General features: G+C 38.4%; 1 protein-coding gene across 1 annotated transcript in view; it reads right to left on the bottom strand.

Moving 5' to 3' along the window:
* Nucleotides 1-12,590, bottom strand: part of Cped1 (cadherin like and PC-esterase domain containing 1) — a 252,839-nt gene that overhangs the window by 16,578 nt on the left and 223,671 nt on the right. Inside the window, exons 18-21 of the mRNA XM_051175736.1 lie at nt 6,876-7,096; nt 6,533-6,634; nt 5,808-5,895; nt 3,721-3,867 (exon numbers count right to left, since the gene is read on the bottom strand). Of these exons, the coding sequence (XP_051031693.1) occupies nt 3,721-3,867; nt 5,808-5,895; nt 6,533-6,634; nt 6,876-7,096 (558 nt within the window). The remainder of the gene's footprint in view (nt 1-3,720; nt 3,868-5,807; nt 5,896-6,532; nt 6,635-6,875; nt 7,097-12,590) is intronic.

Raw genomic sequence — 12,590 nt, 5'->3', positions numbered from 1 at the left:
GAAAGCACATGGGACTCCATCGCTAGACAAAGAACTACAAGCAACTAAAGACTATGGAGAGAGGAAGAATTAGTGTTCCTTAGTGTTCCCTTATTTGTTCTTCTAATAACAAGTGGTCAGCCCTGGAATTGTGTATATACAAACGACACTAAACAGACTCAACAGGTTATACCCATATGCTTATGCATTTGCATATATGTGACAATACTAACTAGGGATGAGGCGGTTGTGAATTTGGAAGTGAGTAAGGGGAGCATAGGAAGGAGAAGGATTGGAAAGAGAAGGAGGATGCAGAAATGATGTAATTTTACTTCAATTTTAAAAACATTACAAAAAGCAACTCCATGCTAATAGTTAAATTCTGAGATTTATTTTTTTCTGTATATGTATCCATTTTATGTCTTCTTTTTTTTCCCCCTCAAAAGTCATTACTTCAGTTTTAGAGTGATGAAATTAAGGTGTGTGTGTGTTGCTGGGGATTGACACTAGGGCTTCATGTACATTAGGTAAGTGTCAAAAGCCTTATTGCTGAGCTACGTGTTCAGCCCAGAGGTATTTTGTTTGTTTTTCAGTCCTTATTGTGTTAAAATACTAACTTATTAAATGTGATGGAGTAAGAGAAAAAGCATTATTTCTAAGCTCCATCATATTGTTTGTTCAATTAGGTCAAATAATAAAGTATGTAGTATTAAGGCTAAAGAATCATGAAAAAACATCCCTAATAGAGCACTGGGCCTCCTTCCTTGTTTCTTTCCATGTCTTCATACCAAGGCAACCTGTTGGGTCTTAATGCCAGATGCTCACATGCTTTCTGTCGCCTGAGTCAAAAGTTAGTCATGCTTGCCAGACATTAAAGCTATTACACAAGGCCTGCACAACTGATTAGGCTAATTAACAACCACCCAGCAATTGTTGTGGGTTGCCCGTTCTGTAGCTAGATTTGGGTTGGCATTTCCGAATAGTTTCCAGGGCTCTGCCTCTAACAGTAGATGTTTGCCATACGGTGAAAGGCACCAGCTGAAACCTCTGTTGGGCAAGAGCTCCCGGGATCCTGCTTGGTGCCCTGAATAAACGCTGGAAAAATAAGATTCCATTCCCACCCATAAGAAGAAACCTGGCTTTGCTAATCAATAGGGACTTTTTAGTCAAGATGGTTGCACACCATTTGGAGACAGCTTATAAATTCACAGTGACAGCCTGTCTCTTTTGATGCCTTGACAGGCAAAAGACGCTCTCCAAGAATTTCAGTTTTTCTTGTGACAAGTTCACAGAAGCACGCTTATTATGTTTGCAGTAGAATTCTGACCACAGAGCAATGGGATGTAAAGGTCTCACTGAAATGATTATACCAACTGGCAAATATTCTTGAGTGTATATGAAGACAGTTTAATTGGGTACCAGAGGATAATACTCCTGCACCAAAATTCTTGCAGTTCTAATAAGGTTAACCTTCATTTTTATTTATTTATTTATTTATTTATTTATTTGGTCAGTCTCATAAAATGAACATGAAGCAAAAAGGGGAATCAACAGAATTTTAACATTTCATTATGTGATGCCTTAGGAAGATTATAAAATGTCAGTATCACCACGAGAGACTGACTCAGTGAGGTACAAGTGCTTCAAACTGCCATAAAGAGTGATCATGCCCTTGAGAAAGATGACCTCATCAACTCCATAATATATCTGCAAAGGCAAATGCTCCTGGAAGCTACTGCCATCGGAATCATGAGAGACTCATCATGGACTTTGGTGCTCAGGAATTAGCTGATGTCATCTGTGGGAGACGCACATGCTTTGCCATTAAGACAGTGCACATTAGGAGTAAAATCAACAAAAAGCAATCTGTGTATGATCGCTGCAGGAAAACTTGATAACCTCATAAGAGAAATATTTTACCTGTCATGCTTAAATCGTTCTCTTGTAAATTAAAGATAGCTTTTGCTAGGAGTAATTCTAAATCAGTATCCTACTGCTGGTGGTTCAAAAAATCTTTTGTGTGTGTGGTTTTCCAATTCCTGGACCATTAGTATGAACCGGCTGACATTGTGACAGCAGATCCCTGTAACACAATCATGTGAGAAGGACATACTCTGGTTTTAATTGGAGCTGTGCTCTAAGTCTTTGGAGGACAGTTCCTTTTTAGTCTTTTGGAGCACTAATGCTGGATAAGAAAAGCACACCCCCTTCCTCCAGTGTACTAATTGAAGACATATTATATAAACACAAATAAGTAAACATTTCCTAAAAGAGGTTAAAAAAAATACATGCCATTATTTAAAGTGCCAATTTTCTGTGAGTTTGGTGACTATTGGCTTGCTTTTTTGACACACCATGATCCTGGGATGCTTCATTGATTTTTGTTTTTGTTTTTCTCTTCCAACCTACCCAGGCTTGTATTTCTGAGCATTTAGTTTTTATAAATAGGACAAGTACTCTACGGGAGGTATATTTTCTTATGGAAGCAATTAGCAGACACACAGTATACTACAACTAACAATCTGTTATGCAGCAACATGGCCAAGTTTCAGGTTGGTAGTTCAAAACTTATATGTTCCCCGCCATGGTGGCCAGCTTTCACTTCTCTGGTGACATAAAAAGATGAAGTGGCCTGGCAGTGGTGCTGCACATGCCTTTAATCCTGGCACTCGGGGGTGGGAGGGGTACAGAGGCAGGCAAATCTCTGTGAGTTCGAGGCCAGCCTGGTCTACAGAGGGAGTTCCAGGACAGCCAGGGCTACACAGAGAGACCCCCGCCTTGAATCCCCCCCTAAAAAGAAAGGGAAATGATCTAAATCTATCATAGAGTATAAAGCACAGGTGTACTTGTGAGGATCTGGGGACCATGAAGGAATGAAGACAGCTAAACAAGATCAGAGATAAACTACAGTCAACTGACTAAATGTGTCATGGGTTGCAAAGGGAAAGCAACCAACAAAGCAAGTGGGGTGAATCAAGATCTGATGGGAAGGTCAACCGGGGTACCCTTCATCTCAGCATCAGCAGCCTCTCCTGAGATCTGCATCCACACAAGGGATGACACAGAGCTCGTATGCCGATTGTGGTGTGTCTGTTTCTTCTGAACTGAACCATTCTTTCCTAGAAACAGATGGGAGACCTGAATAACTCAAGCAGCCAAGAAACTACAAGATTCAAGAAGCCCAGCAAGCTGTGGGATTCTCAAGTACCACTGTGGAGGTTGTAGCAAGCAGTGACAGCTGCTGAGAGGACACTCTATGGTAGAGCTCCCTGCAAATTGAGCAAGGGATTCTGGGAATGCAGACTCTATGATTTAGCACCCATGTTGGGGTGGGCTTTTCAGTGATGTAGATGCCCTCGAACCACAAGTTCCTGTGACCAACCTTTCCGTGATTTTCTGAAGGCAATCTTAATGAAGTCATGGGGATTTCTGGTGGAAGGGAGGTGTGAAGTCTATTGGAGAAGGCAGCCCTCTTCAGACTTCCCCCATCTTCCTGTCTTCATCCACCCAAGACACTGGGTTTTCCATGTTGCAACACTAACTTGTAGCATTTCATTTCACAAAGCTGATGGTCACAAAGCTTTTGGCATTTTTTTTTCTTTTTACCCCTGTGGCACACATTTTTTTTTTTCTCATGCAAACAACACAGACAATACATGAAAGGTATAAGATAAACAAACAAAAGTCCAAATTAAACCTAACAACTTGAAACTACAAAACTATGAAAGCCATTACAAATACCTCATGGAAATGACATCCACAATTGCCCTGCAGAAATTCTTTGTGTCGTCCCATTGTGATAGTGAACGTGTCTACTACTTCATAGCCATATGTTTTGGCAGCTTCCAGAATGCTCAGATTTTCTTTATGTAAGTTTTGTACTTCACTCTGTATTACCAAGCAAGAGATAAATGGTTTTGTTTTTTATTAACAAACAATTATTTTATGATTTAGTAACTCAAACAGACATTACGTAAATTTCATCACCTTTTACCAAGATTGGTTGTATTGACATAAGAATTTCATATCAATTTTTAAAATAAAAATGTGCTCTAATTTTTTCTTAAAAGATCAGTATAACTGTTTATGTATACATAATGCAGCAATAAATGAATGTCTTCCTTACCTAAAAACAATTAAGTTTATTGCTTATAAATGTATCTAAAATTTTCAAATTGAAAAATAATGTTTTATACACCACAAGGCAGACCGTCATCTACTTGGATTCTCACTTGAGATTTGATTAGCTTCTTGCTAAGGGACAGAATGGAAGTGTACGTATTGTATGGTCTGAGCTGGTAAAACACAACACTGTAAATGGAGAAATGGGTATATCCACAGTTAGTAAGCCCTTTATCAGTGGGAAATACACCAGGAGGGGTAACTGCTAGGTGAAGTGGAGCAAGTGGGCCATGACACAGAAGATTCCAGAACAGTTTTGACTGGTTTGCTATTTGGACATGGAGGAGGAATATGCTTCGGGGAAAGCAGCAAAATTGGGTGAGGGTTTCATCTGTTGCCTCTCTGGATTACATTCCTCCACCTTCCCTGCTGTGTTGCTGGCAATACTGTATCTGGCTGAGTTGTAGTTCAGGTTCACTCTGTCAGGGAAGGACAGCATCACCATTACTCTAGCTCCAAGGCCTTCCCTTGGCCCGGTTCTTAGATCAGAACCAGCCTCTGATCTAAGCCTCCTTGCTCTCCTGTCACATCAGACTCTGTCAAACACAGTCTTCCAACACATTCGTGATAAAAACTGAATGACATTCACTGGGCCGCATTGCAAACGCTTCCTGCCTGCTCGTTAATGCTTCCTGTTATCATCTCTGGGCATTTCTTCTTGTGATGTCTTAGAAGAGTCTACCAACTAGCACAGGGAAGGAACTGTCCCCCCTTCTCCATTGCTGAAAGGTAATAGGAATGTTTAATTTTTTTTTCAATAAAAAAGGCAAACCATTACTATCATTTGTTAAGCCAACAACAGCAAGATAAAAGAAGTGGTAAACATCACATTATTTTCTGTTGTCTCTGCTGGGCTTGCGTGCTTATTTGAATCTAGCACTCAAAGAAGAGTGTTTTCCTTAAGATAAAGTCAGTGAATAGAGAGACCTCAATAAGAGGCAGCCACAGAGGAAAAGACACTTAAGTTAGACTGGCTCAACACAGACTCAAAGGCAGTCTTAGTCCACTTACATATTAATTACATGGACAGGCCAACCCCGAATCATGATTCTGCACCTGCATTTAATCTCAAACTAGTCTCTGTGCTGGAGTAAGGTTCTCTGACCTACAGATGTAATTTTTTTTTCTGTTCTAATTTTTATAATTAGTGCTGAGACAAATGTACTATGTTTAAGAACTGGCCAGAGGTACCTAATGCCTTTCACTTGTGGATACCCAACTTTGGAAAAACAATTCTACCACTCGTATGTATGTATGCATAATTTATATTTCATATATGGTATAATATCATATATTGCTTTCCAAAAGATTCACTGTTATCAACAATTTCATTTGTGGTTTTGGCATGAATCCGAAGAAGTGTCTTATTATAAACTCCACAGGTGAACACATGAGTTCTCTTGTCTATGAATCTAGTGTTGTTTCCCATAGTTTGTTTTGTTTTATTCCTTCTTGAATTCAGTGCATTATTTATAGCACATTTATGAGCTGTGGTCTCCTGGTCTTCAGGAACAATTAGGATATATTTGGAATCATATGGATATTATTTTTATTTTTATGAAGGCTGATGAATTTTGTATAGTGCCTGTTGGATCCTTTGCTATCAGGGATTCATAAATTCATGCAGCCTAGGAAAATGTGCTTACCTGTGTTAGGAAATGCACTCCATCCACTGGCAGGTGGAATCCAATCCCCAAGCTTTTGATGATCACTAGGATATTGAGCAAATTTTCCCTAAGTGAAATTATCAGAATTTTAAAGTCAAAAACTTCAGTTGCATTTCTACATGTTTGTTATTTATATAAATATATATGACAGAATCCTTTTAGAATGTGATTGTTTGCATATAGGACTAAACTCCTATTTTACTTATTTGCCATATAGTAAGACTTTCTGTAGATAGAATTTTGTGTTAATGGACATTACTCAATAATAATGATAAAAAGTAATAATGTCTTAAAATACATTAATCACTTTGTTTCATCTGAAGAATCACTTATATAACATTGAGACTTTAGTAGACAATGTTCTTAGTATTTTCAATATATATATGTGTTTGTTCTGAGACAAGGTCTTACTCTGTAGTCCCTGCTGGATTTGAATTCACCACCCTCTTACACTGACCTCCTAAATATATGAATTACAGGTATGTGCTGCCACACCTGACTAGTAAATAGGCTTTTATGTGGAGTAATTTTAAATTAGGATGCTAAGGATCCCTGATTGAATATAAAATTATTATGAAATATAGAATTCGCCTTTAAATCTCTAATTTAAATTCCAGAGTTGTCCTCTAAATAAGCCCTGGATGAAGTATATGGCACTTTCAAAGAAAAGATTAAGACATGGATGATAGTGGTTACAGAGTTACCTCTTTAAAACCTTGTGAATGATTTGCAGGTGATTGGAATTAAGCCACTGAACACCACCAACAACCAATACTGTCTGGTCAGTATTCTCTAAGGGATGTGACCTGAAATCCAGAAAGAAAACAACATGTGTTGCTTTAGAACAGATGGTAAACATTTTAACTGAATTGCCTCACATTTCAGTGAACCATGTCTGGCTTCCTGGTCACAAGGCTTCCTCATCATTTGCAGCTCATTTTCAGCCACATTAGTGGGTATCTAAGCTTTTCAGCACATTTGATATACAGTGTGCAATTATGACTGCACAATGGTGGCATTTTGCCATTCATAGTAGTTTCATTGTACCTTTGCAAGAGATGCTCAAGTGCTTTCTCAAATGTTGGTCTCAATGACGGGCTTATCCAAAACTGGGGATAGTAGGAGTAACTGATCAAAGTCTTCCCCCCATTGACACTGGGGTAGAGTTTAGTGCCGTGCACTTTCTGCCACTCCTGCAGTGTTTCATTCAGTCTTTCAATAAGATAGTACATCATCCCTCTGTTGGTGGAATCTCCAATGAAAAGGATCTGTAAAGAAAACGTATTTGCTGTCAAGTCAGATGTTTACATGGCATATAACATCATGTGCACAAAATTACACATCTAATTGAAGAATAGCCCCTCACACTTTAAAAACATTCTTAATCTTCTCATCATAATCTCCCCCAAACCTGTTTATTTATTTCTTTCATATTGTTAGCAATGACATCATCTCCTGATCTACTAATTAGTGTATGACACTGCCATTTCGTTTTGTTTTCAATCTTTCTCTCTCCCTTATATCCATCACTTTAATCATATCCATCTAACCAGCTAACAAGTCTTACTGATACAAAGATCCACGAACTATTGCAGAACTCTAGGGCTCCTTAGGATTTTAAGTCTTTGTTTGATAGATCTGCAAACCCAGAGAAACAGCTCCATAGAAACCATGCCGTTACTTAACAAAGAAGGAAAGTGACATGGACTGGAATCTTTCTAAGCAATATTTCCCAGCCCACTGTGCATATCCCAGTGGCATTCATTTTCCAGTGACGACTGCCAGCAAAGCCCAGCTTAAGGATGGCTCTCTGGTGAAGCTGTACTATTGCAAACGCAACACTCACATCTTCATCTTTGCACTCCAATTCATTCAACATTATCTTACTTGTATGCTCAAAACTATGCATTCACCATTCCCTAGAGAGTCCATTCTGAACTATTTAGGTTCAGCTAACAGTTACTGAGACTTTATTGCTTAATAGTTTCTGTTATGTGGAGACTGTCACAGATGGGAAATTTGAGACTTTGGAAGACTGGGGTCATAAATCTAGTAAATGGGGGAACACAAGGCTCAGACCAGGTTCTCTGACTTCAAGTGCAGGTCAGTGGTCCACCTTCTCATTGCATCTCCTCATATTAGTGGGCAGACTTAGGCTTACACATGGAACATGATTTGTATTCTACATCTGTTTTCCTCTTGTATTAATCCATCTTCCTTGAGAGTTCTTTCCTGTACAATCACACCTGTCAGCCACCAGAACTGACATAAATGACACTCCCACCAAAGGTCTCCTCTAGTGCCCCAGCTAGAGTGACTCACTCTGTATTCTGTAATTCCATTAAATTTTAGTTCCATTATAGATTTTATGAAGGGCTACATGACGTTATGGGTACTTGCATCTGTGTCCTTCCCTCACATCGTATTAAGCGGTATTTGATAGATAAATTTCAAAGTCTGCTTTCCCTCCTAGTGTACATATGTGTGAAAAGTACTTAGGGGATTGAAAGTAACAGGAACTTTCATGTAGAAGTTCCTTTGAATGCTTTGGATAAGATTTAATTCATTCTTCAGTGTTTTATTTTTTTTTCTCTTTGAGAGTTGTTTTCCACCCCTCAATGATGCACATATGATTAAAATCATAATAGCATGGACTGTCATCAGTTATAGTTTTACTATCCACAGTGAATCTAGTAAGAATCTGAAAAGGCTTATACTTCCCACAGTATGCTGAAGAGCCTCCATGAGGAGGCCTAGAATTAGCCTTCAGATAAGATACTGTTGTCATAAACATGGCTGCTAAATAGAAGAACACAGCAGATCTCTCAGTCAAATTCCATTGGGGTGATAGGAGTCTAGCACAGTAAAATAGTGAAATAAATCAAATTGATTCTTACAGGCTTTTTTATCTCTGGTTTTACGGTCTAGATTGTTGATTTCTGGAAATGATTTAGTTTTAGTAGTGGAGAGGGAACCCTGGTCCTCACTCATAGTAGGCAAGCAATCTGTCACTAATCTGTCTCCAGTCCTTTTGTTACTTTCCATTTTGAAACAGGTTCTAAGTTGCCCAGGTTGGCCTTAAACTTGTTTTGTAGCCTAGTCCTTAAGGCTGTGAACTTCTTCATTCAGTCCCACAAATATCTTGGATTACAGGTTTGTGGCAATGGGATAAGGAGAATTCTTACTTTTCAAGAGGACTTTTGAACCACTAGGAAAACTCGTCAAGAAGCAGTGACCACTCATGTACTCCTGTGTTAGATTGTTGGGACTGTTTACCACAGGTGACAGAAATTCATTTCTGTAAGCTAGAAATACATATCCAGGGGGCTGACAGGGTTGTTTCCTTGTGAAGAACTCTTCAGCTGGTCGATGGTGCCCTTCTCTGTCCTTCTATGGTCTTCATCTGTGCCTCTGTGTCTTAATCGATTGCAAAGACTCTGACCATACTGGATATGAACTCATTGTTTTCCCATTTACTTCTTCAATAGCCATATGTCTCAACTTTCTGGGTAACTGGGCATTAGAAATTCAGCATATGAATTTGAATTTGATGGAGATGATAGATAGCTCACTAAACTAAGCATAGTTGATATGGAACTTTTGTTGTTACTGTGTTTTACAATAAGGTCTCTATAAAGTCTGAACTGGTCTCTAACTCATGATCCTCCTGCTTTACCCTTTCAAATGTCAGCTAAATATACTAAAGGTTTCTCGTTGCTTCTTTTCATTTCCACATTGATGTTAGTCCTTCCTGGGCAGTGAGCCTTGTACTTGGTTTCCCAAACACTGGATATCTCTAATGTGGATTACACTGAGATATGGAAGTTTAGACAAGCCAAAGGATTGCTCATTACTACAAGAACAATGCTCACATATCTAATTTTCAGTCTTTCCTCATGGTTATATCTAAAGCTCACCAAGGCACATCAGAAGCAAATTCTCTTTACTAACTAGATAATATTTGAAGTCAATAGGGTTCATTTCCTCCTGTGTAAAATAGGAAATAACAGCACCAGAGGGCTTGAGTGAGATGTCAAGTGATTATTATTGGCAGTCTGAGAGTGCAATGTGAACGTGTGCTGGCATCAAAGTACAAGAAAGATGGGTAGCACTTTGTTTTGTTATTTGTGCACATTTCATGGTGCTTCAAAATCATTAGCACACAAAGAAACATGGTAGAAGTAAGAAGTTTCCAAGTCCCAGCTGGCTTTCTTCATCCTTGACAAGCCACCTACCACTATGTACAACATGCTTGAAAGGCAAAACTCTGGCTGGAGGGCTGAAGCAATGACCTCCCTTCTTCCCCCCCCCCCACTCTGAGGACTAACTCTTAACAGGGCACTGGAGTCTCCATAGTGGATTGGTGGTCAGGAAGAGCTCCATGCAGACTGGTAGATGGTGCCTGCTCCTTCACTAGCAAGCAAGATACTACTTTTAATGCAGGTTCTAGGCAGCTGTCAAGACATAGGCCTAGGAAGAATTTTCTGTTGGATTAATGTATTCAATGAAAGGCAGAAATGCTAAAAATCTAACCAGAATACTCAGTGATGATCTTAAGGTTGTTCTGTTGGGGAAAAGGTTTTGCCAGATGTTAAGTTGATATTCTTAGTAAAGACATATACCTAACTTCAAAATGCTAGTTCATTCAGTGCTCAGAGCACAATTAAACAATATCATGACATGGCTTTTCAGTCACGTGATTTACATTCAATCTTTCTGTGCTTAAGATAATTCAGTTTTGTTGAATGATTAAAGGAAATTGATTTATTTTGAAGGACACTTCCTATTTTAAAGGCTTACATTATCATAATAAATATAGGTGGCTATCTATTAAGTTGATAAAGAGTCTCTCATGAAAACTATTGCCTTACACTCTTGTGCAAAGGGACTGGTTGGCATAAGTAATCAGAGAGGGAAAAACATAATCATTAAATACAAATGTCCAGTAAGCGTTTATAACAATGATAAACTTTGATAATGCAATATTCAAGTAACTAGTCCCTGCTCCTGCTAAGTGCCAGGGAAGTGGTCTTTTGTTATATTCTTTTTAAAAACTTTTTCAGTGATTTGTTTAATTTAATTGTATTTGTGTTTTGGCTGCATGTATGTCTCTGTGAGGGTGCCAGATTCCCTGGAACAGGATATACATACAAGTATGAGTTGCCATGTGGGTGCTGGGAATTGAACCCTGGTCCTTTGGAAGAACAGCCAGTGCTCTTAACCACCGAGCCATCTCTCCAGTCCCCTTCTCTTGTTATACTTTTAAGTCTGCAGTGATTTGGACATTTCTGATCGGCACAGAAGTATGCCCATATTGGTCCAATAGATGAATTAAAACTGTTGTGAGCCTAGCCATGACCCATCTCTCCAGCACTACAACTGTGTTGTTTTGTTTACCCAATGCCACTGAGATTTTTTTGGAGCCTCAAGGTTGAGATGCAGGTCTCTCATGAGGTACCGCCATCTGTCAATGAGGCAAGTAATGGCTCAGCTGTCATGGAGTTGAAACAGGTGAGGTGGTTAATAAGATTTAGGTCATGATGAAGATCGAGCTCAACAAAACATTTCTCTGTGAATTTTGATATGGTTATAATGAGTGAATGTTTTCCAATTATGCATTTTAATTATATTGGCTATACATGTGCAGCCAAATTGCTGTTTTGGGTAAAAATAAATGTAAAGTAAGCAACCCACTCTGAATCACACTAAATTGGGCAAGAAAAGGAAAACAAATGTGTAATGGCAGGTGGATTTATTAGTTTTTCCTTGGACAAAGTGGCTTGTCTATACTGCCATTTCATCTGTCCTGTTGCTGGAGGAAAGAATCATGCATAAGTCACCTTTAACTTGGGATAATAAAGAGGGACACTCATGTCTTTTTATTTACATCAATTATAGAGACTTACAAGCAACAATAAATTGTGTAATCTTCATGAAATTCATATCTTATTCAAGAAATATTGTAAGTCAGCCACACTTAAAAATTTTAAATACCTTACTGTCCAAGATCCTACATAACTTTAAAACACTACTTTAAAATGTACATATTTACCAATGGAATAGAATTAAAGACCCAGTCATAATTCCATACACCTAAAGACAGCTGTTACCTTGATAAAGAAGACAAAAACATACACTGGAGAAAACACAGCATCATCAGTGAATGGTGTTGGCCAAACTGGATGTCAGCAAATAGAAGAATTGAAATAGATTCATATCTATCACCATGCACAAAACTCAAGTCCAGATGGATCAAGGACTTCAATATAAGACCAGATAGAAGTCCTGAACCTGATGGAGGAGAATGTAGGGAGTAGGCTTGGATGGACTGGAAAAGAAAGGAGTTTCTGGACAAGACACTGATAACTCAGTCATTAAGTATAATTAATAAATGGGACCTCATCAAATAAAAAAAATCTGTATAGCAAAGGATATCACCACTTGGGCAAAGTGAAAGCCTACAGAATAGGAAAAAATTGTTACCAATTATATGTCTGACAGAGGGTTAGTATCTACAATATATAAAGAACAACAACAACAACAAAAACTAAATGGCAAGAAAACAAATAACCCAATTAAAATGGTGGGAGGAGAAGAGGGAGGGGGAACTGGGGTTGGAATGTAAAAATGAATTATTAAATAAAAATCTAAAAAGAATGGTATATAAAACAAAAATGAAATTTCACAAGTTGAAATACAGAAGGCTGAGAAACACCTAATATATATATATATATAGATAGATAGATAGATAGATAGATAGAT

The sequence above is a fragment of the Phodopus roborovskii genome, unplaced genomic scaffold, assembly GCF_943737965.1.
Source record: "Phodopus roborovskii unplaced genomic scaffold, PHOROB, whole genome shotgun sequence".
NCBI classification, from domain to species: domain Eukaryota; kingdom Metazoa; phylum Chordata; class Mammalia; order Rodentia; family Cricetidae; genus Phodopus; species Phodopus roborovskii.
Note: the sequence above shows the minus strand (reverse complement) of the source record. Positions and strands in the feature narration are given on the sequence as shown.